This window comes from Astatotilapia calliptera, chromosome 3 (genome assembly GCF_900246225.1).
Source record: "Astatotilapia calliptera chromosome 3, fAstCal1.2, whole genome shotgun sequence".
Classification (NCBI taxonomy): Eukaryota; Metazoa; Chordata; class Actinopteri; order Cichliformes; family Cichlidae; genus Astatotilapia; species Astatotilapia calliptera.
In genome coordinates, this window is record NC_039304.1 from 46023236 (window position 1) to 46049066 (window position 25831).

General features: G+C 41.1%; 2 protein-coding genes and 1 long non-coding RNA gene across 9 annotated transcripts in view; 1 reads left to right on the plus strand and 2 right to left on the minus strand.

Moving 5' to 3' along the window:
- LOC113010730 (Fc receptor-like B) overlaps window positions 1-25831 on the minus strand; it is a 192557-nt gene that overhangs the window by 70179 nt on the left and 96547 nt on the right. The gene's annotated exons all lie outside the window — the stretch shown is intronic.
- LOC113011264 (uncharacterized) lies at window positions 2059-3619 on the minus strand. 2 transcript variants are annotated; one of them, XR_003270504.1, is made up of 4 exons: window positions 3487-3619; window positions 3164-3270; window positions 2504-2606; window positions 2059-2173 (listed from the first exon to the last, which is right to left on the minus strand). It is a non-coding gene; the product is annotated as an uncharacterized LOC113011264 (long non-coding RNA). The 2 variants fall into 2 exon arrangements; XR_003270503.1 differs by lacking the exon at window positions 3487-3619 and having other exon boundaries at window positions 3164-3477.
- LOC113010855 (hepatitis A virus cellular receptor 1-like) lies at window positions 8713-15043 on the plus strand. 6 transcript variants are annotated; one of them, XR_003270397.1, is made up of 5 exons: window positions 8713-8919; window positions 9574-9692; window positions 10782-10841; window positions 12229-12567; window positions 14282-15043. XR_003270397.1 is itself a non-coding variant. In XM_026150086.1 (3 exons), exons 1-3 carry the CDS (start codon window positions 11522-11524, stop codon window positions 14410-14412), a joined length of 525 nt encoding a protein of 174 aa, XP_026005871.1. In that variant the 5' UTR covers window positions 10864-11521; the 3' UTR covers window positions 14413-15043. The 6 variants fall into 6 exon arrangements, 1 of the variants encoding a protein (XP_026005871.1); XR_003270396.1 differs by lacking the exons at window positions 8713-8919; window positions 9574-9692 and adding exons at window positions 9875-9889; window positions 10003-10115; XR_003270395.1 differs by lacking the exon at window positions 8713-8919 and having other exon boundaries at window positions 9496-9692.

Here is a 25831-nt window from a genome sequence, read left to right on the forward strand (position 1 = left end):
CACACATACATATACATACATACATACATACATACACACAATAAATTAAAGAACAAATGAATAAATAGAAATCATATATAGTATATACACAGAAATGGTTACAAGTCAAAGGGTTTTTTTTCCCACTTTTGCAATATACAGTACAGTGTGTATAGAGATCCATTGAGTGCAAAAAACAACAATAAATATAAGAAGAGAATTTATATGCCATTAAGACTAAGGTAAAAGGATCAATAACAAATTAAAATTTACATTTTACAATTTACAGGTTGAATGATTGAAAGTGACCAGAAAACGTAGCAGCTTGTAAACATGAGCTGGACATGTGAGTAGGATTGTTCATAGAGCAGCATCTGCATTACAAAGGCAGTGCTATGTGGAGGGTTATACAGTCAATTAGTAAATGGTTTGTTTGGTGTGTTGGTGGTTTTGGTGGGGAGAAACAATAGTAAGACAACAAAAGAATATATACACACAAGAGTCTGATGGATTGTGGGGAAAAAAGCTTTCTAAGAGCTATAAAAGAGTGAACAGTGAAAAATATGTTGTCGCAATTAGAAATATTGTAGTTTCAGGAGTCAGGATGCAGCTACAAAGCTTTTAGCTCAGTGTATACAAACAGCTGTAGCTCCATAAAGGCAGCATGCAGAGAGGCTGCTTTCTCTCACACATTATGTTGGTTTTAGAAAAGAGTCATCAGTAGTATACCAGGCCCTAACCTACCAGTGACCACATCCATCACTGCAAACTGCTGAGTTTAACCTGCACTTACTGTCATTTTTTTTTTTTCCATTTGCTGTCACACACCCACTAACACACATCAACAACCAGGAAGCAGCTTCACCTCTGATCACACACACACTCAACTCTACTCACTCACCTGGAGGATCAACAACACTCTGGCCTGTATTTGTATAGTTTACCAGTCCCTAAGGACCCCAAAGCGCTTCAAACACCGAGTCATCCCCACATTCACACACTGGTCATGGCAAGCTACATTGGGGCGCACTGACAGAGGCGAGGCTGCCGGACACTGGCGCCACCAGGCCCTCTAACCACCACAGAGTGAAGTGTCTTGCCCAAGGACACAACGACTGTCCAAGCCGGGGCTCGAACCGGCAACCTTCTGATTACAAGGCGAACTCCCAACTCTTGGCCCACGAACGCCCAGTTGTCTTGGATGTAAGTGAATTCAGTAGCTAGGGATCTGGCTGACAGTCTCCGCCCCTGTTGTCTGTTCAGATCCAACTTTGCATTTTTCAGCCTTTTTCTAATTGTACTGAACTTCAACCTATATTGTGCTGATGAGGCTTGTAGAGTTTGAGACGTTAAAGAAAAAGATTACTCCAGTCATTTATGAATAATTCCCCATGATGTTGGATACTTGGTAGAGTCCACTCAATAGGTGTTTTGGTCAAACAGTTGTACCTTGACCTTTAACCTCTCTGCTCTGTGTTGTTTCCTCTTTCAGTCCAGAACACCATCACAGCTGAGTCGGGACATAACGTCACTCTGACATGTCGATCTCCCGAACAACAACATCAGAGCTGCAGAGTGGAACAGAGCTGACCTGGGAGATGAATATGTGTTTTTGTACCGGGATGGGCACGTTCACTCAGATGGTCAGCATCCATCATTTAAGAACCGGGTGGATCTGCACGACGGAGAGATGAAGGATGGAGACGCGTCTTTGATTCTGAAGAATGTGACGACTAATGACACTGGAACATACGAGTGTCGTGTTGTCCAGGAAGTGGGAGGACCTATGACTCTAATCAACAGCACCGACCTGGTTGTCGTTCCTCCAGGTGAGTGAGTAGAGTTGAGTGTGTGTGTGATCAGAGGTGAAGCTGCTTCCTGGTTGTTGATGTTTGTTTCTAAAGATGTTGTTGATGAGACTTTGTAGAAAGCAGCTGGTCTGAGTGATGTGATCAGAGTGCAGTAGATAATGTCTGACAGCAGTTTGAAGAGGAAATGGATTCTGTTCTGTTCTTCACTCATCACCTACCTGACAGCTGACACCTCACACCTGTTTCTCACCTGCAGGTCAGACAGGAGGAGACACAGAGGATGGAGGGAAGGAGGATGGAGGAGAGAAGAGTGGATCTGTTGGACTCATCATTGGTCTTCGAATTGTTGTTGTGGTTGTTTTTGCTGTTGTTGTTGTTTTGATCTACATAATATATAAAAAATGTTGTCAGGACTCAGATCATCCCACTGAACCACAAACTGAAATGTCTGAGAGATCTCCTGCTGATTAACACAGAGACAGAAATGACCCGGAAGCAAACAACAGTCACCAGCACTCCACAAGGGTCCCTGATGTCACTCTGACAGTTGAGAATGAACTACTTCCTCCTCAGCAAACAGCAGGACTGATTCCAGAGAGTGACATCAGAGTGCAGTAGATAATGTCTGACAGCAGTTTGAAGAGGAAATGGATTCTGTTCTGTTCTTCACTCATCACCTACCTGACAGCTGACACCTCACACCTGTTTCTCACCTGCAGGTCAGACAGGAGGAGACACAGAGGATGGATATGTTGGACTGAAAGTTGGTCTGAGTGTTTCTGCTGTGCTTCTTGTTGCTGCTGTTGGATTTTTGATCTACAGAAAACATAAATCACCACAGAGTCAGGATTCATAACAGCCTCCTTCTGAACTGCAGCTTGTTTCAAATTAGTTTTTTTCCACATGAACTCTGAATCTGTTCAGACTCTCAGTGTTGTCAGTGAACATTCAGGTACAGACAGAGGATCTGATCATCCAGCAGACAGACATCAAACATGCCCAGAGTTGGTTTAGGAACCATTAAGACAAACCTTTAAACACACAACTTTAAACTGGCCGTTATTGTTATTATTTATAATAATTTATTTAAGGTCAATGGTCAACAACTGTAAGGCAGAGATAAAGTCAGGACATTTCAATAAGATATTAAATTAAAAGATTCTGAGGTTTTTTTCTTTAATTTCAAATACATCCAGAATTATCTTATCAATTGCACATCAGGTTGTTTGTTCTGCAGTTGTTTCCTTCTTACTCTGAGCCACAGTGAGGATGATGTTTGCTGCAGCAAAGATGTCAGTCATCACTCCAGTGCACACATTGCAGAAAGCTCTGCGTTTTCTGGCTTCCTCCTCAGACAGTTCAGTTTATTTTACCTTAGAGGTGCAGACTTCTCTGTCACGGCATCATGCTGCTTTCTCCACTTCAGCCTTCAGTCTGTCTGCAGCAGACTGAGAGATCAACCTGACATCTGAGTCTGTTCCTGTAAGCAGAAACAACAAAGTCTACAATGATGCATAAAATAAAATAAAGGTGTTTTTCTCTCAGTGTAATGTTTATATGGAAAAAGTCTCCACTTCAAACTAACTGAGATCAACATGTTCTGTAAAATTAGATGTAGAGTTGCTGAAATGTCCTGATTCTGTATAATCCGTTCATCTAAATGAGTTTGTCAAGTTCCTAAATACAAAATTCTGACACTTAAATTTCTCCAGCTGTTCCTCATTTGTTTAAATCCCACCAGCCCTCAGTCTTTCTGGCCTGCATGCTGCTTTGTTCACACTGCAGCCATCTTTACACTGAAAGGTCACCAGGTCAGAAGAAGTATGGCTGCTGAGGAGCTGCAGATCCCACTGGTGGATGACAGAGGAAGTGCAGGTTTGAGTTCATGCACAGCCTCTAACAGCCACCAGGGGTGCTGCTGCAGCCTCAGCACCTCTACTTCTCACAGCCCGACTGCAAATGAGTGAAAGAAATTCCAGAATCCAATCGTTTTCCTTCTTTCCTTTAATTCCTTTGACTGATTCTAGTGTTTGCTGACTGTTTGATGACCATAGACATGTCTTGTGCACACCTAAATAAAGGGAACATTTGATGGTTCCTCCTGGTCACACTTTGCTCCTCCTCTCTTCCCTTCTGATGTGTTTCTTCACATTTGTCCTGCTGACATATTATACACCAGGCCATGGTGGATTTGGGCAGCAAGCGGACTCTGCTCCACAAAAACCCGGTTGGGCTGGGCGCAGTTCTCGAGGCAGAGTGGGTGGAGGTCAGATGTGTGCAGGGAGACATTTATAAATATCCCATAGTGCTGCAAATGCAAATTTGTATTAATGAAAGATAGGCTTCATCAACTGAGTTGTGACACGTGCACAGAAGAGTAGCACACACAATTCTTGGTGCCTAAAAGCTGCCGGACAACGATTTTCCTCATGATAACCCCTTGGAAAGGCATACGGGATATAATAAAACTCTGGAGTGAGTAAAGGCCTGATTTATTGACCGGGCAATCGAGCGGATGCACACTGTTGGCGTGCGTCCTGCCCGGAGTGTCTTTCTAAAAGCGCTTTTGCACCCCTACAAAAAAATGGAGGTTTGAACATGTTGGGATGGACCCCATCGGGCCGTTTCACTGGAATGCACACGTATCTTGAAGCAGTGCCCGTATGCACCATTTCAGCAAAGAGTCTGGTGCAGGCGCTGTTTCAGGTCATCTTCCAAGTTGTCAGCCTGAAACACACTGACTGACCAGAGCCCATCATTCATGTCTCGCACACATTAAAAAAAGTCTGCTTAAGGAAAGAGGTGAGTTGGAGCCAGAGGTGCCAAATTCTACCATTCCCACCTCCCTCCATTACAATAATGATCTGACATGGCGTAGAGAACAGACATTGCATTTGTTTGGCCAGAGTCACGTGACCAGTGACTTCTGAGGCTTCGTTTAGAACGTAACTGATTCAGTGGTTTTTAGGGAAGTGAACCATTTGTGGGATTTCTGGAGTGTTTTGATGGTGAGAGATAGCAAACCACTGATCATTCTACTGGAGCCAGCGAGGAAGAGAGGAGGTTCTGTCATGTGGGAGTATTTTGAGTTGATGTTGGTCAGTGTTTCAGTTCAGTTCTTGTTGTTTACTTTTGTTTTGTGTTTATTTTATCTAAAAACATGAAAAACTTAAAATGTTAAAAATCTACTTTTCACATTAGAAACACTTCCACTTGACAAAACAATAACATAATAAAAACATGTGTATTTTTAAAATGATCTTAAAATGTTATTCTACAAAATGTGCAGCAATTTAATTTGTATATTCTTTTTAGCTGATAGTCTGTGGGACCCAGAACGACTGTATAACTGCACTTCTACCACCTTGCATTTCTGTGCACTCCAGCCTCGTCTGTCCCGTGTGAGAGGATTTTCTTTAAAGCTGGAGAAATTATCTCCATGAAAAGAAACAGAGTCGGCCATCCCACAGTGAAACAAATCCTCTTCTTAAAAGAAATGAAACAGGCTTACCTTAAATGCATCGTGTTTTTACTTTGCAAGTTCAGAAGCCTTTTCCCTTTACAGTTTACAATCAATTCTACTCCAGGAAAAGGAACAGGAACAATTCTACCTCCAGGTCAAAAATATGTATAAGAAAATTGGCCTAATATACATTATTTATAAACATACCTGTCCAGTGATTAATTGCATAAATACCTGGAGGCGGGACCTCAGAGCAGAAGCATGCTCCATGTGTTGTACATTATTATCTGTATTTTTCAATGATTGTATTTACCGAAATCAAGAAGTTAAGAAAGAGCACACCATGGTGAATGTTTAAACAAGGAAAGTTTATTCATCAAAATTATTTATTAAAGAAATGAACAACAATCTTTTTCACACACCCCAAAAATACATGTTCAAAGCAACACAATGGTGGCCCAATATCAAACAGAACTCCACTCTGAAGAGTCATAGTGAAGCAGTTCGTTTTTGTTTTGGTGTTTTTGTTGTAGATTCAAGCTGCTCTTCATATTTTTGGCCACCAGATGTCACCAGAGAGGGCTGTGTTTTAAAGCTTCTAGTAATGATCCCTTTTTCAACACAAGCTTCGTGCTTCAGGAAGCTTTATTTGGCCATCACTAGGTCAAAATAACAGAACTCTACTCAAAGCTGACAACAAACAATGCTGATAACTCAAACAAACGGACCTAACTAAGAGACAAAGGGGAACCTTAAATAGTGGCTGATCAGCCCACAAAAACACAAAAAGGGATAAAGCACACAAAACCTGATTGTACAACTGTGTGGCTGTAACTGCAGCCACACAGGAGGGCTGCTGGAAACACTTTGGTAATTTAGTAGCTGCTGCTGAATTTTCTGTCCATCGTTTCATTTTCTTAGTTTGGAACAATCATCATAATTTAGCTCTTCGTTTATTTTGTAAAAAAACATCATAAAAAAACACTCGAGTAAAAAAAAAAAGAAGAATACATTGAAACTGAACTGGGAATAATGGTGTGTTCATCTTTGAGTTACCATGGTAATTCAAAGATAAACTGTGTACAGCATCACTGACTGCAGACTCTTTGTCTCTGATTGCTTCTGTTGTCTTCCTTAGCAAAGTTCAGCTGAAGTCATTGTCGGCATTTAGAGGTGCATGCAGATCAGATCAACATTTTATATGATTTCCCTGAGATTATCCATCCACAGGAAAAAAGACTCAGTGAGTCTCATTTTCTGCACCAGTGAGTGTAGCACAATATTGTGTTTAACATGTTATAGAAAGGAAAAACAGCACTATAAAGAATATTTAAGTTGTTTTAATATTTTGTTATTTTACAAAAAAAAAAAAAAAAGCTTGTAATAACATTGAATGATTTAGTAGGCTAGACCTCACAATGTGACTGTGTAACCAGATTTGTGTCCCCACAACCAGGGGTGGGTATTGATAAGATTTTCACGATTCGATTCAATTTTCGATTCTTTATCGATTCTTTTTAAAAAAGGAGAACACTAAGGTCGATTAGCTTAGAACTTTGTTTTGTATCTTCTCTTTGAACAAGATAGAAATTTAGGAGTATCATGGCCTTACAAACCCTACAGTGAGATCTTAAGAGATCCACAGCTCTTCGATGGGTGCTGCTCGGTGACATTCGTCTATGCTGAAAAGAGACGCTGCCAGTGTTGGGAAGGTTACTTTTAAAATGTATTCCATTACAGAATACAGAATACATGCCCCAAAATGTATTCTGTAACGTATTCCGTTACGTTACTCAATGACAGTAACGTATTCTGAATACTTTGGATTACTTAATATATTATCATGCTTTTTACAACAACGTGAATGTACTATTGCTGTGATTTATTACTATTACTGAAGGTCCGCGACTCCGAACTGTAGTAAAGGGACCTCTGACTAATACGGCGGGGTCCCTGTCGGCTCATAGCTGAAAAATAGCTTTACTTTGTTGTGTGGGTCAATTTTTCTTGCGAGAGACAGAGAGAGGCGTTGAAAGGCTGCTCCAACGGAACTTATTGTTTTCGGAGGAAAACACGAACACGGTGTACAGTCGAGTCTTAATAGCTTACTTACAACTGGGCTCGTCAGGCACTCTTCTTGGCTGCAGTGGTTATTATTATATTTACATGCTTCCAGCTCCCGTTTTTGCTCGACGACAACTCGTACCTTTCCACTCCCCTTTTTCTCTCTCCCTCCTCGCGCTCACAGACCCATAACGTGTATGGCAGTCCATTCTCCCTGAAACACGGACTACACTGCCCATGATGCTACATTCTTTAGAGCTATGCTTGTAGCAGTCTGCTTGTTAGCTTAGCACAACAACAACAAAAAGGCGCTCTCTCACCCAGGAAACACACAGTCGCAGAGAGAGAGAGAGCGTCGCCCTGTAACCATGGCAACCGTAACCCTGCCGCCTGGAACAACAGAACGTAGCTGTCAAACAAAACCCAAACAGTCCTGACCCGCGACAATATGAAACAGGAAAGTACCGCAGTGTAATCCATTTATTTCAACAAAGTAACTGTATTCTGAATACCACCTTGTTAAACAGTAACTGTAACGGAATACAGTTACTCATATTTTGTATTTTAAATACGTAATGGCGGTACATGTATTCCGTTACTCCCCAACACTGGACGCTACCGGTAGACTGCAGCGAGAACTGCCAGCATCTGAGCCAGACTCTGTCTCTCTCATCATGGTCACCTAAATGCACAGTAATGGCAGGTTTTGTAATAAGGCAATTCGCGCTAACATAATATGCACTGTTAGTTGATTATTTACCTGCCGCATTAACGGGAGAGGGCGTGCAAACGTTACCGCTGCTGCTGGTTTAAGATTCACGAGGCCGGAGCGGAATTAGAAACACGTTAATTTAAGGTCATCACGTGTTTTGTGAGCAAATGCTTTTGCGTATATGTAGTGTTTCCTCCCTTAAATGAAATATCTACTTTGCAAGTATTGCAAGATGCCCTGTTGTGATCTGTTCTCGTAAAGTACAACCAAACTTTTGAGCGTTAGGCGCCGTGTTTACTGCCAGGTAAATGACGCTCCGCAACGTGGTGACGTCATGAAAAAAATTAAGCTAACTGCACAGTGTGGCCTTGAGGCAACAAATGAAAATTAACAGTTTTACCTTATAAATAAATTTTAAAAAGTAGAACAAACAATCAAATATACTTCTTAACATATTCGTGCACACACAAGTATTGTTTATATTCTTTTTTTCACTATAAAGATGTAAAATAGTTTATATATATATATAGTTTCTTTATCTTACCTGCCAATGGAGATTTCTCTCATGTAGTGCAGCTTGCAGTCTTTTTCTAAGTGTGTCATGAACTTCAAGATTTTCCCTGATCACTGAGGCCTGTAGAGTCTTGTCCTTTTTTCTGTTTTGTGTTTGTACAGGAGGTCACGACCTTTTATTAATCAGACCAAGATGATCTAAATTCACAAACAGAGTGGGGCGTTGTCTCTGCACATGTGTTCAACCTGTTTTATGGAAACAAGTTCACTTCCTGTTGCTTTGTGTATCTACTCTGGTCAAAAGAATCCACGCTTCACGTCCACAATTCCTTTTTATTCCTCTCACAATCACGGCGCACCGTGAAAACTAGAAACAGGTAAGATGCTATCAATATGACATCCATCCCAGCCACTTACTTCTTTTCACAAAGTGCACAAGTATATAACACATAAACATGAGTACCAAATAAAGAAAACAAATAGAAAAACTATAACGATCTCAGACGCTCTTCTGCTGTTGTCATGGCAACCCACACACATATTTCAGCGTCAGCTACATTCATCAAGATTTCTTACTCAGACATGTGATGGGCACTGCAGATATAAGACGTGTCTGTATAGACATAACATCAAAGGGAGATAACAGGAAGTTGGTCTGTGCTTACTTGGGGCACAGTGCAGTTTACCCACAGATTTGAACTTGTTGCTTTCTAAAGAACTGTTTTCATTTTTCAAAAACCTTTTCTTTGTGTGGAATAAAACTTCCAAAACTGTTTTCCCATCCTGATGATCAGAAGAGTGTTTGAGGGTCTCAGAGACCCTTCAGAACAACATTAAGTGTTAATGACCTCTTTTAGCTGTTTAGTGATTACAATCATGTGATTTCCAGGAAGTGCTGCAGCTGATGCATGCCCTCTCTCCCTGCGGACTATTTGCTGCTGCTACATGTTTCCTCTGTGTGTGTTTCTGCTGCTTCTTTGTCCTCACTGTAAACAGATGTACTGAGAGACTCCTGCACTGATGTTTCATAGGAAAGTCCAAACAGCCTCACTGGTTCTCCATGAAGAACAAAGATCTGCTCTCTGTGGCTCCAACACAACTTAAAGACAATCAAAGGTGGACAAAGTTCTTCAGAACAGCTGTGCAGGAGGTCATGACCTTTGACTTTATTCATTAGAACAAGTTTATTTCAATTAACTGACAGACAGAGTGAAAGGTTTTCTCTACAGGTTCATTTCCTGTTACTTTAATTCATCTGTCACTTTGCAATTGTGGTCGACTGTGGGTTGAATGGTTTTGCTAAGCAGATGTCTGCAAAACAGGAAGTCAAAGCAAAACGATAGACAGGTTAGTTCAGCTGGTTGTACACAGTCGAGTTCACCCACGCAGTATTTTAATTTACTATCTTTTCTAATTGCTTGTGTTGAATAAGCCTTCAGTAGGTTCCTTTTGACCTACAGAGAAAGCAGATGGATTATACCAACCTCACACTTTTTATCTTTATATGGATTTTTGTTGCATCCTGATGATTAGAAGAGTGTTTGAGGGTTTAACAGATTTCCTGAGAACAACAGTAAGTGTTTGCTGTCTTTTTCTAACATCATTTTCAGTGTTTTAGGTAAAAAGTTTCAGTTGTCATGGTTACAGTTTGGTTAACATCCACCCACAAAAATGTTTAAACAGAAAAACTGTTTCAAAACTGAGCGAGACTTCATTTAAAATGTCATTTTCTTTCTAGCGGACGTTAAACCTGTAAATCCTGAACCATGAAATCATTGCTCGATAATTTTATTGGTCGACGTCACTTCAACGTCACTTCCGTACGAGACGTTACACCGTTGAAGTGTGGAGTTAGACCGAGCGGCTGAACGACAGATCTGTTCTAACAGTCAGTGACTTTCAGCTTTATTTTAAACCTTAAATTTAAACTTGTGTCGTCAGATTTAAACTCAGGTTCAGTTATTCGGTGAAAATACCGACAGACTCAGACATTTAGGACAAACTAAGAGTCAGATCAGCAGCAGCAGAGACACGGAAATGTCTGCTGTAACTGCGTCACTCTGCTCCACGTTGCTGATGTTCGATGAGGCTTCATGTTTGTCTCTGCGGGTGAGATTTAACTGTTATAAAACAAACTGAGTGTCACTCTGGTTAAATTATTAATAATAATTCTCATAGAATTATTTTTATATTGACACATTAGACAAAGAAATCTAATGTGTGTTTTATTGTCTTTCAGATTTTCCACCCTGGTGACCACAGAGGCCTTCGAGGGTTCCAGACGTCCTTCAGAACAACAGTAAGTGTTTTCTTTCTTTTTCTAAAACTCACTTTTAGTCTTTTAAGCTAAAAGAAAAGCTAAAAAAAATCAGTTTGAAGGTTTCACTTTACAATTCACCTCCATAGAAAAGGAGGAAACTTAGCAGAAAACCTCAAATTCTAAAACTGATGAGTCTTTGTTCTTTAATCGGACAGCACTGGATGGACTGGTGATTTACACAGGCTACTGGTTTTGTAAACTGGTGCAAGCTGCTGGTGGTTCTCAGGTTAGTCAGAGTTGTGTCGCGGTGTTGTTTGATAAGCTGCTCGGAGCTGAAGCCTAAATCGCAGCAGGAAGAGGTGCAGCAGGATGTGAGCTCGAAACTTGCTGTGGGAAACAAACTCGGTGCAGAGACAAAACAAACTTCTGCTTTAAAGACAAAAACGGTTCATACATGACGACTGACACATGAAGCAGGTTCAGATTTTTCCTGCGAGGATGGTTCAAGAACAGAAAGAATAAAACTTTCTTTCGACTTCACCTCTTCTGGTGTGACGCGCTTGTTTCTACTCGACCCCGCAGTGCAGCGTACCAATCGTCACAATGACACAACTTCCTTAAAACAAACGTTCCTGATCCAATTGCTTTCTTTCAGCCTACATTTTAATCCCAGGACAGACTGAGACATTTAGAACAAACTAAGAGTCAGAACACCGGAAATGTCCGCTGTAATTACGTCATTCACTTTGATGTTTGCCGTGTTCGTCTCTGCAGGTGAGATTTAACTTTGACATAAAACAGGAAGCTGCGTATTAAAAATATTTCCCTGAGAGCAATTTTCATACTATTCATATTATCAGCACGCTTCACTGTATAAGTGTTTATACAAAACACAGCTACTGTCATGCACAGTTATACTGTTATGAATAATAAGGGTCAAATTTGGAGGTTTAGGTGGAGGAAGCTGAAGTTCAGGTGTAGCTGTGCAGTGTGGGGAAAGAGTGTCCTCTAAAAGAGTCCCATAATAACCAGTGTTGTGAGCTCCAGTAGATTTGTTTTCTTTGTGTTCAGGCTGTGATCAGGCTGCTGCTTCTGATGCTTTTCTGCTCTTTGTGGATTAAAGCAGTTACAATCTACAACATATAAGCAGGAGTGACAAATAATCCTAAAGAACATCATCTGCTTGAACTGGTGACTCTAACATCCTTCTAGAAACAAGTCCTGCATTTGGGCACTTATTATGAAGCATGACCTAAACTGAGAAACCATCCACCACTGTCAAATCCAAATGAGGATGTTGTCCCAGCTCATCAAATGTTTAAATTAAAAGTGATGTGTTGGTGTGTTTTTGTTTGTTTGGCTGCTGTAGAAGTGAACCGTTGTAATTTGACCTTTAACCTTTCTCCTGTGTTGTTTCCTCTTTCAGACCAGAAAACCATCACAGCTGAGTGTGGACAGGACGTGACTCTGACATGTCGAGCTCCAAACAGCATCAACAAGATCATAGTTGTAGAGTGGAGCCGAGCTGACCTGGAGCCACAACATGTTCTTTTGCAGCAGAATGGGCAGTTCGATCCAGAGGGTGAGCATCCATCTTTTAAGAACCGGGTGGATCTACGGGACAGACAGATGAAGGATGGAGACGTGTCTTTGATTCTGAACAATGTGATGATTAATGACACTGGAACATACGACTGTCGTGTTCAGAGACAGAGAGAAAGTTTAAGTCTCATCACCAGTGTCTACCTGCATGTTGATCCTCCAGGTGAGTGAGTAGAGTTGAGTGTGTGTGTGATCAGAGGTGAAGCTGCTTCCTGGTTGCTGTTTACTGATTATAAGTTGGAAGTGATTATGTTGTTATCGCAGCTGGATATGATAGCCAGCTCTGCATCCTGCTTTTATTTTCTCTCCCTGTGCCGTCTGTTCCCAAACTCACCCACACAGCACATGGTGCTTTTACAATCTCGGGTAGGATACTGTCCGTCCAAAGTCCAAGTTCCGGTGGTGGGCAATTTCTATTAGTTCCTAACGACTGAAAGTGATCAGTGTGTTGCAGGAAAATGTAAGAAAAAGGTATCAAATATACAAAAAAGGTGCGCAGTAGTCTGGAGTTCTGTGCCACTGCATACTACCATACGAACTGCCATCTTGTCCTACTAGTTTGCTTACAGAGCAAGTAGGTCCACGGAGGATGCCGGCATCAACACCTTTCACAGAGCACTGAGCCAAATGGAGATCAGGAAGAGTTATGTTAGGATTCAGATCCCCTCTGCCACCTGCTCTTTGATCACAGACTTCCTAAGCATCCTCAGTCAGTCTGACCGACCATCTGTAGGAGGATCACACTCCTCAGCCTGTGTCATTTTTATCTTGAAAGGTGCTATACAAATAAACTTTTATTTACTTATTACTGAGGTGTTTCAGGCAACTGACTAGGATGCCTTGTGGGCGCCTCCTGGGTGAGGTGTTCTGGGCATGTCCCACAGGGAGGACGCCCCAGGGTAGAAATAGGACACGCTGGCGAGATAATATCCATCAGCTGGCGTGGGAATGCATTGGTGCTCTTCTGGAAAGGCTGGAGGAGGTGGCTGGGTCGGGGCTTTTCTGCTTAAGCTGCTGCCCCCGCACCCCAGCCCAGGATAAGTGGAAGAAAATGGATGGATTCTTGGAATCTGTCACCACCTTCAGGTTTCTGGGCACCCATAACTCCACTGATCTCACCTGGACACCAACTCCCAAGGCCCAGCAGCAACTGCACTTGCTCTTTGTCCTGAGAAAGAATAACCTGGACCAGAAGCTGCTGCTGGCCTTCTGCTGCTCCTCAGTGGAGAGTGTGTTCTCCTGCTGCCTGGGTGTTTGCTACACAGGGCCACAACTGAGAACAAGGCTGCACTGAGGGTAATTACCACTGCCCAAAAAGTCATTGTCTGCCCTCTGCAACCCCTGGGGATCATCACTAGATCCTCCTGTCTCAGGAAGACCAGGACCACCACAGGTGACCCTTTGTTCCCCGCCCACCACCTGTTTGACCCGCTGCCCTCTGTTGACCCCTCAGGTCTATCAAATCCCAAACCTCCAGACTCACTAACAGCTTCTTCCTCTCGGCCATTTGCACTGTTAACCAACACTGTCCCTCCACATCCCACTCTTGCAGACCCGTATCACCGATCTGAGCCATGGTCTGAGTACCTCCATCATCACTCAGGCAAACACACATGAACTCTATTCGGACAAAGTCTTTTCTTTGCACTACTTTAAAGCACTTTGCTGCAACTATGTTGTTCTCTAATATGTGCCTTTATCTTGTTGTTATAGATATTTCTCCTGTTTGCTATTTATTCCTGCTCTCAGCTATTTATATTTTATTCCAGCACATTTGGTTTTACGTGTTCAATGACTAAAAAGAGCTATTCTGTTCTGTTCTATTCCTGTTTGTTTTTTATGCTTGTTTTTTCTGAACATCTGTTTCTTACCTGCAGGTCAATCAGGATGGAAAGTCGGTGTGTCAGTGTCTGCTGTGCTTCTTGTTGTTGCTGTTGTTGGATTTTTGATCTACAGAAAACATAAACAACAGCAGAGGCAGCGTCCTGATGAACTGCAGCCTGTTTGAAATGTCTCAGAGTTTTTCTCCTGCTGCTGTTCAGACTCTGTGTTGTCAGTGAACATTGAGGTACAGACAGAGGATCTGATCATCCAGCAGACAGACATCAAACACGCCCAGAGTTGGTTTGATGTTAAATCCCTCTGATTATCATCAAAGCTGTTCAGACTGTGTCAGTGTGTCTCTGTCTGTCAGACACTCTGTGAACTACAGAGACTCAAAAACTGTAAGGCAGAGATAAAGTCAGTACATAACAATAAGATATTAAATGAAATGATTCAGAGTTTTTATAAAATTTTATTTCAAACACATCTTATCTTGTCTGTTTGCCATGTCGATTGCACATCAGGTTCAGTTTGTTCTCCAGCTGTTTCCTTCTTTCTTTGAGCCACAGTGAGTCTCACAGGATGAAGTAATGATATCAGTCATCACGCAAACATTTCAGAAAGCTGTGCTTTTTCCTTGTCCTCAGACACTTTGGTTTATTTACCTTAGAGGTGCAGATTTCTCTCTCACAACACCGCTCACACATCACTTCAGCCTGTGAAGTGATTTGTCTTATGTGGCAAATGTGTTTGTTCATTGTTTTACAAACAGTATTACTGAATGTTTTTCTTAATTCAGTCTTGATTCATTTGTTTTCTGTCTGTGGAGCTTTATTTACATTTGAAGTTTTCTGACTTGTTGAACCAGGTGTATGGGCTCAAATTGTGGTCATAAATATTTTGTACTTGTAAATCAGGATTTGTGTGTGTAAAAAGAATTTGTGTGTGTGTGTGTGTGTGTGTGTGTGTGTGTGTGTGTGTAAAAAAGATTTGTGTGTGGATTTAGTCAAAAAATACGTGTGAAACTCTTCACTCAAGTTTCAAGTTACAAGTACGAATATTGACCCTGTTTTTCTTCCTTTCATCTCATTGGCCAATGTCATGTCAATCACAAATTTAACTATCCAATCAAAGAACAGGTGGGTTTGGCTATTGAAGGGGTGCTTTATGGAGCTTCAGGTCCTAGAAGGGAATAAATGCCCTTATACATGCCAGCCCAGCGTTTTCCTTCATCACCACGAAGGAAAACAGTCTGTGGTGTCTAAGTTTGGTGATTTATGTGTCACAGGTTTACATGCTTAATACAGGGACCTCCAGAGCCTTTTCAACAGCGCTGTGGACCTAGGGTGGGGGGCGGGGCAGTATTGTGGAAATGACAGTCTTCACTATTGGGGATGGTTACAAAGCTTTCTTCGTTGTGAATTAGCATACATGTTTTTATTGAACATTTGAAGAACCAGCAAAAAAAACAAACTCTTGTAGTTCACATAAAGTCAGAGATAGAAAAGACAAGAAGCAGGTGCATCTAGTACAGGTAGAGCTGCTGAAAACACCCACAGAGCCCAGCAGCCAGCAACAAATTCTGGATCCTTGGCTTTTAGTTAGCAGTTAGCATTAGCAGCACATCCTGCGTCCGATGTGAAAGGACCTTTATGCTGCGCACTGTGACTCACAGCCATGGTCCCGGGTCAGCCCTGACTTTGTGTTAAACTAATCCTAAAGTAATAATGGTATTTCTAACCACTGATATACCACAACTTTATCCTTTCAACAGCTGCTGAAAGTTAGGGGCCCTAACTGCTATCAGATATTTATATAGAGATCCTCCAGCTTCAAACTGTATCACCCTTCAAGGACCTGAAGCTCCATAAAGCGCCCCTCCGACAGCCAAACCCATCTGTTCTCTGATTGGATAGTTAAATTTGTGATTGACATTGGCCAATCAGATGAAAGGAAGAAAAACAGGGTCAAAATTTATACTTGTTACATGAAACTTGAGTGCAGAGTTTCACACGTATTTTTTGGCTAAGTCCACACACAAATTGTTTTTACACATACAAAGCCTGATTTACAAGTACAAAATATTTATGACCACAATTTGAGCCCATACAGGTGATGCAGAGCTGATCTGACCTGGAATCAGTGCAAACAAACCACTGAGCAGGTCTGGTCCAACCTCCTGCAGACTATGTGAACTACAGTGTTTGTTCATCTACATCTTCATCCAATGTTGTCAGGGAAACAAACAAACGTTTCCTGTTTTAGCATCTTAATCAACCAAAAAGTAATGTGACTTAGTTTTGTTAAAATTTCTGCTTTTGTTGTAAAGCAGTAAATTTGAAGTTTCATGGATAACAACAATAATTATACTTTAGCATTAAAAATATGTCTTAATCCACACATTAATAAAAGTTGCTGTTATGCTGCTAACCTGGGTCAAAGTGTATCCTGAGGTTTTAGGGTGTTTCAACCAAACAGTATCAAGTACGTGAGTTATGAGGATCCTTTTGTTACAACAAGCAAAGCTGTTTATTTGTTTTGAAATGTGCCCACACATTTGAAATGATTTGCACTGTTTTGCTTTTGAAGGAATGATGTATGAAACTCCATTTTTGTTTGTGGAATGTTTTGGTTTATATGATTTTTCTTGTGAATTTGTCGATTATTGAGTGAATGGATTAGTTGCTAAGTGCTAGAAAAGTGTTACAGTTATGCAACACTCTGAAAATAGAGCTACGCAGCACTCTTTACAGCAAGCTGAATGCATCGCTCTCTCTTTCCCTCTAATCTCTTCCTCTCAGGTCTTGTGGTCCCTGTGCTATCTGTCATCCAAAGCACAGTTAGACTCGTGGACACTGTGTAACTGCTTTCTATGAGAGTGTCACATCTGTTCCCAGGATAACTTTGTAAGAAGTGCATAAATAAAACTCAGCTGTCTTTCACTGTGAATGCTTTTGCTTCCTTGGAAGTAAATAAATGCGTTGAAGCTCATTACTCTGAGTGTCTCACTTTATAAGAGAATTCTTCTAACAGTACCTTAATAACTTTGGTCTCACTGTTTATCCATTTTATTATACTTTCACAGAACTGGCTCTTGAGCCTGTGGGCTGCTTGCTGTCTGTAGCATCATCATGACACCTGTCCAGACTGTGTTAGTGTCACTGTGGGAGCTGCTGTGTCTGTTCATCGGCAGGATTTTCATGAAATTAGTTTAAAGGAAGAACAAAACTGTTGTTCATGAAGTTCAGTGTTCTCACTGATTCATGATATCCTAATCAGTGAGTGCGTTTGTTACAGAATAATTACAGATACTGAGCCAACTGACAACAGAAACACTTTATGTGATGATGAACGTATAAAATACTATGAATTATAGCTCAGCAGTACTCTATGTGATACTCATTGAGTTACAACAGACAAATGGATCATGAACACTGAGTGTTAAAGTGCAGTATCATAAAACCAAACACACAAATGTGTTAAATGTAGCTGCAGAGTCAGACGTTTCCTTTCTTGCATCAATGAAACTTTATTTGAGTCTTCAATCCCCCCTCTTTTGTTTATCCTTGTCGTCGTTGCATACTTTGAATGCAATTACCTAATACTTAAGATTTGCATATACTGGCACTCAATGTTTTTAATCATTATTCAGCTGATTAATGTGGCTTTAAACGTTTTTGGACCTGTTTAACCAGCTGATCTTGATGCTATGTGATGTAGAATCAGTCCAAAGCAACTTATGGACAGGCAGGAAGATAAGTAACAAAACATTCAAATAACTTTGAGACTGTCCCCGTGGGATGAGAATTAGAGTGTGAGAGTGCTAACTTATCAGCTAATGGTGATTATCTTTGTGTGTCATCCTCCACCCACAGACTGTACATAGACTCTGTACAAGACAGATAACCTCCATTTCTCAGTTTGTATGTCAGCACCTTTTTTTTTTACTACACAAAATCTCCCAAAATCTCCTTCTAACTAAAAATGGGAAATATATGCATGCTGTATTTCATGAGCATCACTTTGATCTGTATTGTATGTCTTAAACTATGGAAAAAAAATTCTGTATGAATACATTTGCTGGGTTGACAGCTTTTGCAAGAGCAAGAGACTCTGGAAACCTAAAACTTGGCTGGTCTGTGGATCAGCAAAGTACAGACTGTAATCAAACTGTACTTTTACTGCTGACTGTGTTTATGAAATATATTCATTGTCTCTAGAATAAACAGCTTATAGTAGAAATATTACAGCCTGATCAGAAAGTAGAATGAACTCTGCAGTCAAAGAGTCCAGATCTCATTGTAACTCTGACTATATTTGAAATAAAGTAAACAACCATTTTATTATGAACAGTACATGCACAGCATGCCAAAAGAAACTCTGAAAGCATCACTGGTGATCTGCTTGTATCTGTGTTGGTATTCAAAGTGCAACATCTCCCTCTAGTGGCCACATATAAACCATGTGTGAGGATGGTGTTAATGTAAAATGTGAATCATAGTGTTCCAGTCAGTCATCAGTGTGTCTCTGCACAGCTGTAATTAAAATGTGTTCAGAGGGCCTCAGTGTCTGAATGGTTCCAGTTCAGCTCCATAACAGCAGCGTCCCTGGTTTGATTCCTGTGTTTCAGCTCATATCTGCCTCTCTCACTGAGGGGGACGTCCACTACATGGACATGGATTTGTTCATCAACCAAACTACAGATCACAGAGAGCAGAGGACATCTGATTTATTCAATGAAGTTGAATATGATGCTTTTGGGCATCATAGACATGAATTGTAATCTCACTGGTCAAATTTAGATTATGTCACAACAGTGCACAACTTAAACTTTTTTTACATGTCCAAGTCCTTGTACATAAGTTTAAAAGAACAGAATTGTGATTCATTCTTTTTTGTTTCTGAAATAAAATTGAAGTGTTACCTTTAGATATATGTTTACATTATTTTATAACTTCTATTGTTAAAAAAGGAAAAAAGTCAGTTACCCACCTCTGTGTTTGAACCAATAGAAAGCTGGTGCTCAGAGGAAGAGGGCGGGCTTTACTTGGTGTCAGTGACAGAAATGAAAAAAGGTCAAATGAGTGAGAAGGACGATGAAGGAAACATCTGTGCTGTGTCTGCTCTGTAAGTAGAATCTCTGTGTTTGTTTGAATTCTTGTACTTTGACTGTCTGCTCTCCTGATAACTGATGATGGAGGAGAAGACATGAAAAACAAATCAGGCTGAATTCAAGTTCAAACACCACGAGGACCAACTGCAGGTCTGAACTGACTCTTTATCTTTGCTCAGGAGTCGAGGAAACACTGTAACTTAGCAGCGTCATTAATATCAAGTTAGTGGTGAAAAAAACAACTTATATGTGTTAAGAAATGTTAAAAAACACAGAATGCAAAGCATTAGCAGATATGTTTAATAGAGCACACATAGAGGTTTTCTGCGGTTTGTGTGGAGTTGTTCTTTATGTTCAGCTCAAATCAACCTGAGTGTCATTTCTCTTTAGTTCTGATCTCACTGCTGAGCTGCACAACAAACCAAGGTCAGTAAAAAAATGAAACAACCTTTTATGAAGCACTGACATTGCAGACCAAAATTGTGCACATCACTATCCCCTTTGCTGTCACTGGGTCATGCTCTTGGTGCATGCATGCCTAATGGCACAACTCATTCAGCCAAACAGGGTGTGAGTGTGGTAATGTTGCTGACATGGGCATCCTGTGGCTGAGAGAACAGAGCCGCCGACTGAAGTCGGAATGACTTTTTTCAGTCACTGGAGAATTTGAGTGTGATTAAGCAGGTCAAGAAAGGTCACTAGAAATGGCATCATACAGCACTTGACCTCACCCCCAGTGCTATCCCAGTCTGTTTTATTAAGGACATCAGCGGGTGCTAGTCTCCCTTTACTTTATCATAATGGTACACCATTTAGTGAGGCTGAAAAAGAGATGAATAACATGATGAGCTCTCTGATTACATAGAGAGTATCAGCAAGAGACCTGAGCGAGCTCTAGTAGCCACACCGGAGTACTCCAAAGCAGCTGCTGGCACTGACTGTAATCCAGTATTCGGCACGCATAACATGAAGACCTGTTCTCTCAACAGCTTGTTGTCCAAATTAAATTTAAATATCTGCGTCTCATCACCCCGACGCTTTATGGCTCCAGCGTAAATCCACTGTGGTCCTGCCGGAGTCCGCTTGAGTTGTTATTACAAAGTGACATGGCAGCATCAAGCTCCAAGTGAGACCAGGAATATATAGGTCTGCTCCAGCTTTCCTGAGCTAGGAAAGAAGGTGACTGGACTTAGATGAAGACATTTTACCTCTCATCCAAGAGGCTTCTTAAGTTATAAAAACCAGCAGGTGAAGAGTCTCAGATATTTAAACCCTGTTAGTCTTCAACACTGGTAATAAACAGAAATACAACGCTTAGGTGGTGGACTAAGTTATTCAAGTTGTTTACAATCAATCAAAAATAAATGTGTTTTATCTAAAAAAGTTTGCCACACATCAAAGATCTTATTAAGTTTATCCTCTAATACAGGGGTGTTGAACTCAAGGCCTCGAGGGCTGGTGTCCTGCAGGTTTTAGATCTCACACTGGGTCAACACACCTGAATCAAATGATTAGTTCATTACCAGGCCTCTGGAGAACTTCAAGAGATGTTGAGGAGGTCGTTTAGCCATTTGAATCAGCTGTGTTGGATCAAGGACACATTTAAAACCTGCAGGACACCGGCCCTCGAGGCCTGGAGTTCGACACCTGCTCTAATATATAGCTGATCCTCTCCATGTGCAGCAGAGCAGTCAGTTCTCTTAGCCACATTTTAATTGAGGTACAATGTCAGACTGTTGAGCTCGAAGAGTTTTCATCTTCTTCGGTCATGTTCTCTTAATAATGCACACACTTGGTGGTTGATTACTTTCCCCGTTTCTTTAATTGTTAGCAACACAGGAGGGAAAACCATACATTACTTCAGCAGTTCGCGCTTCGGAACAACAGGAACAGGAAGTGAAGTAATCTATAATCACCACAATAAAATCATTTTCAAAATAAAATGACAATCAGAAAACGTCTTTCACAACATAAAATAAATTAATATATTTACTCATGAGAACACAAATCTCACCCCCCCCCCCCCCCCTTGTTCTCATGCTGCTAGCCCATAGCATCTCATGCATTTCCAAAGAACCATTTTTGAAACTTTCTGAGTCTCACTCTTGTAACTGGTTTTGTTAGTATGTCTGCAGCCATTTCTTCTGATGGACAGTGTTCAATGCAGATTTTCCTTTCATTTACCGCTTCACGAATGAAGTGATATTTCACATCAATATGCTTTGACCTCTGTCTGTTCACTTGGTTTTTACTCAATGCAATGGCCCCTTGGTTGTCCCCAAACAGTTTAGTACATGTGTACCTTTTTCTGTCCATGTCGTTTAACAGTTGGGTTAAATACATGCTTTCCTGAGTAGTGGTTGCAAGACCAATGTATTCAGCTTCACATGTTGAGAGTGCCACTGTAGGCTGTTTCTTTGTTTTCCAAGATATTACTGGTCCCTCTTTAGTAAGTGCAAAACAGTAGCCTGTTGTACTGCGTCTGTCTTTTACAGAGGATGCCCAGTCAGAGTCACTGTAAGCAATTAGATCTAGATCCTCACTGCTTTTCTTAAAGATCAGTTCGAAGTCGTTTGTGCCTTTTAGGTATCTGAGGACTTGTTTTGCCGTTACTAAGTCCTCTCTCGTGGGTTGAGCTAGTGTTTGAGATAGTCTGCTAACAACCCAGCTTATATCTGGTCTCGTACACGTCATGGCATATATCAAACTGCCCACTATTTCTCTGTACTCTCTTGAGTTAACAGTCTCATTTGCATCATTTCCTCCACATGTAGTGGTGTCCATTTTTAGTTCACACGGTGTGGATCTGGGTTTGCATTCAGACATCCCAAAGCGTTCCAACATTCTTTGAATGTACCTCTTCTGATTCATCCTGATTTCACTCTCTTTTTGTATAAACTGTATCCCAAGAAAACTGGATATTTTCCCCAGGTCTTTCATGTTAAACTTTGACCTCATTGTTTCTTTGAATGTATTTAACAAGTTAGTATTGCTAGCTGCAATGATCAAGTCATCTACCCAGATGATAACCAGTAGAGTTTCATGTCCAATGTTCTTTCTGTATACACAGTGATCAGAAAGGTTTCTTTCAAAGTCATTTTGTTCAAGGTAGTCATTCAAGAGTTTGCACCAGTTTCTACCTGATTGTTTTAACCCGTAAAGGGATTTCTTTAATTTGTACACCAAGTTTTCTCCTGACTCTGTTTGCTCGAAACCTTCTGGTTGGTCCATGTATATTTCTTCCTCAATGGGAGCATGCAGATATGCAGTTTTAACATCCATTTGATGGATAATAAGATCATTCTGGACTGCTATTTGCATTAGGGTTCGCACAGATGTCATGTTTGCTGTTGGTGCAAATGTCTCTTGGTAGTCTATCCCTTGTGTCTGGTTGTAACCTTTTGCTACAAACCTGGCTTTGAATATTTGTCCTTGTTCATTTTCTTTGAGGGCGTAGACCCATTTTCCTCCAATGGTATTTCTACCAGTAGGTAAAGTAGTCAGTTCGAATGTGTCATTCTCTTTCAGAGAGTTGATTTCGTCTGTCATTGCCTGTTTCCACCTTGGTGCCTCTGGTGACATCAGCGCCTCTTTATAGGTTTGGGGGATTCCACAGGTTGCTCTGTAACAATAATCAACACTTACAGAGGTTACATTTGCTAAATCTTTGCAGTTAGATGTGTAATCCTCTAAATATTTAGGAGGTTTCCTTTCTCTGTTAGGATAGCGCTCAGTTTGGTTTTGCTCATCACCCTCATGTCTTTCTATGTCAGGGTTTGGTTCATTTGTGCTGGTTTCCTCTTCTCTAGGAGGTCTGTTCTCTGCTGCATTTTCATTTTGTTGTTCTGTACTTTCTTTTAAAGGCACTACATGTTCATAAGTATGAATTTCTGTGTTATATTCATCAGTCTGTGTTTGTTGTTCAACAGTGTTCTTCTTGATAAATCTCACGAGTCTGTGTTTTGACACTTTTCCTGTGTGAGGGTTATAAACCAGGTATGCTGGGCTATTTTTACTATAACCCACAAATATTCCTTTTTCACATCTGGGATCAAGTTTCTTGTGGTTATGTGTGTATGCATAACAGTCTAACCCAAATATCCACAGTTTTGAGAGATCTGGTCTTTTCCCTGTTAACATCTGATATGGTGTACTTTTAGTCCTGTTACTGTAGCATCTGTTGCGGGTGTGTGCTGCATTTTGAATGGCGTAAGGCCATAATTCTTTTGGCAGCTCTTTTTCTAGTAAAAGGCACCTCCCCATTTCAAAGAGAGTTCTCCATTGCCTCTCAGCTGTGCCATTCTGATGGGGAGAATATGGTGCAGATGTCTCATGCTTTATGCCCTTTTTCCGTAAAAGAGACTGGAAGGAACTGCTTGTGAACTCGGTGCCATTGTCCGATCTAATGCACTTAACACTGCCGTATGGTGCACAGTCAGCTAGAAACTTTGCTGTGGCCTCTGTGGTGTCACTTTTCTGTTTTAGAAAGTAAACTGACACTGCCCCTGAAAAATCATCTGTAAATAATATAGCGTATTTATGACCACTTTGGCCACTTGGTTCAATGGGACCAGCTAGATCAGTGTGCACCAATTGTAATGGCTCACTTGCTTTTGGGTCGCTTTGTCTGTTTCTGTTGTTAGTGAATTTCCCTTCTGTGCACACATTACAATCTAACATGCCACTGCCTGTGATTTTCATGCCATCTACAACATCGGGTAGCTTTAACACATCACTAACATTACAATGTCCTAAAATTTCGTGCCATGTTTTCACATCACAAGCCAGATTAACAGTGTCACAGGACATCATGTCATTGTATGATGTTTCATTGTTTACCGTTTTCAAATAGTAGAGTCTGTTGTATTCTTCAATGGAGAAGACTGTCCCATCTTTGTTCACCAGTTCATTCTGTCCCTTCTTGAAGATCACCTGTGCTCCATAGTTTGTAGCTGCCTTCACTGAAAATATGCTCTGAGGGTAGGATGGGATGAACAGAGCATCTCTCAGTGTGATGGTGGTACAGTGTCCTTGTATGTCCCGTAGAGAAACGTTGGCGTCTCCCCTCTTGAGTGCGACGTTGTTTGTCCTGGATCCATCAGCGAGCTCCATGTAGGGTTTCTCAGGATCAAAAGTCTCATCAAACTTTATGAACTTGTTCTTCTCCGTAATGATGTGTGAAGTAGCACCACAGTCCACCATTAGTCCTTCTCTTATTATGTCAGTAGGCAGAAGTCTTTGACTAACTTTAAATACAAAAGTCTGCTCTTCTTTCTTGTCCTCTTGTTTTACTACAGTTAGTTTCGCATCATCTCTGTACTTGGTTTTTCTTCTACATGTCTCATCACTGTGTGTCGAGCTTCTATGGTAGCTACACCACTTAGGTGTTCCCTTTTGGCGACAATCTTTTACAAAATGTCCTCGGTTTCCGCATCCATGGCAGGTGATTGATGTTAAATCAACCTTCATCACATTATCTGCTTTTACTTTGTTGTCGAATTTCTCGGTTTCCTCATAACTTCGTAGGTTGCTTTTGAACTGTGTGAATGTTAAATCTTCACTGCTTTGAGTTGTGTGGATAGCAAATGGCTTGTAAGTTTCAGGAAGCCCCTTTAGAATCATAGCGATAATAAGTCCATTACTGATGACTTCTTTTGCATTTCTTAGGGAGGTCACTGCTTTTTCAGCTCGGATAATATAATCTGTCACTGTCTCATCTGGTTTCTTCTGTAAAGACGTCAGCTCTGTGTACAGTGCGATGATTCTGGGCTTGCCTTTACTATCGTAGTGGTCACGTAGTATTTTTAAAGCTTTTCTTCCGTCGTCAGTCGCATCTCTCATTACCAGTGACAGACTTTTATCATCGAGAAACTGTATCAGTTCAGCGTAGCATTCAGCATTCTTCTCTGCATCTGGGTTAGTGACTGATAATATAGTCAAAGGAGCTTGCAAAGAAAAGCGTCTGGACTTCTTTAAGTTGCTTGAAGACGTTTCACCTCTCATCCGAGAAGCTTCTTCAGTTCTAAGGTCAAATGGTGGAGAGTCCCAGATATAAACCTAGTGGGAGTATCCCCCCACAGAGGGACAAAAGGACCCCCTGATGATCCTCTAATCGCCTGAGCCAAGGTGGGAAACTGGGCGTGGGTCCCAATCAGCCAGAGTTTCGGGTGTGTTCATTGTGAAACCTGGCCCCACCTTATCATGCGAATTCCTGAGGTCAGATGGCCCAGGATGTGAGTGGGCGTTAAGGCGTCTGGGAAGGGATCTCAAAACTGGATTATAGATGGCAGAGAGTTGGTGTCGTAAACCCCCACCTCTGTTCAAAGATGGTCGCTCACAGTGGACATAGATGGCTTCTTTCACTCCTCTTTCAAACCATCTGTCCTCTCTGTCCAAAATGTGAACATTGGCATCCTCGAAAGAGTGACCTTTGACCTTTAGATGCCTCTTCCCATCGTTTTAATCCCAGCGGGCAGCCTTGTGGGGGTTT

What these genes read in the sequence shown, in the direction of transcription:
- LOC113010855 (XM_026150086.1), top strand. Translation starts at nt 11,522, where the DNA reads ATGTCCGCTGTAATTACGTCATTCACTTTGATGTTTGCCGTGTTCGTC. An exon ending in TGCCGTGTTCGTCTCTGCAG is followed by an intron (nt 11,577 to 12,228) that starts GTGAGATTTAAC and finishes TTCCTCTTTCAG; the next exon opens with ACCAGAAAACCATCACAGCT. An exon ending in CCTGCATGTTGATCCTCCAG is followed by an intron (nt 12,568 to 14,281) that starts GTGAGTGAGTAG and finishes TCTTACCTGCAG; the next exon opens with GTCAATCAGGATGGAAAGTC.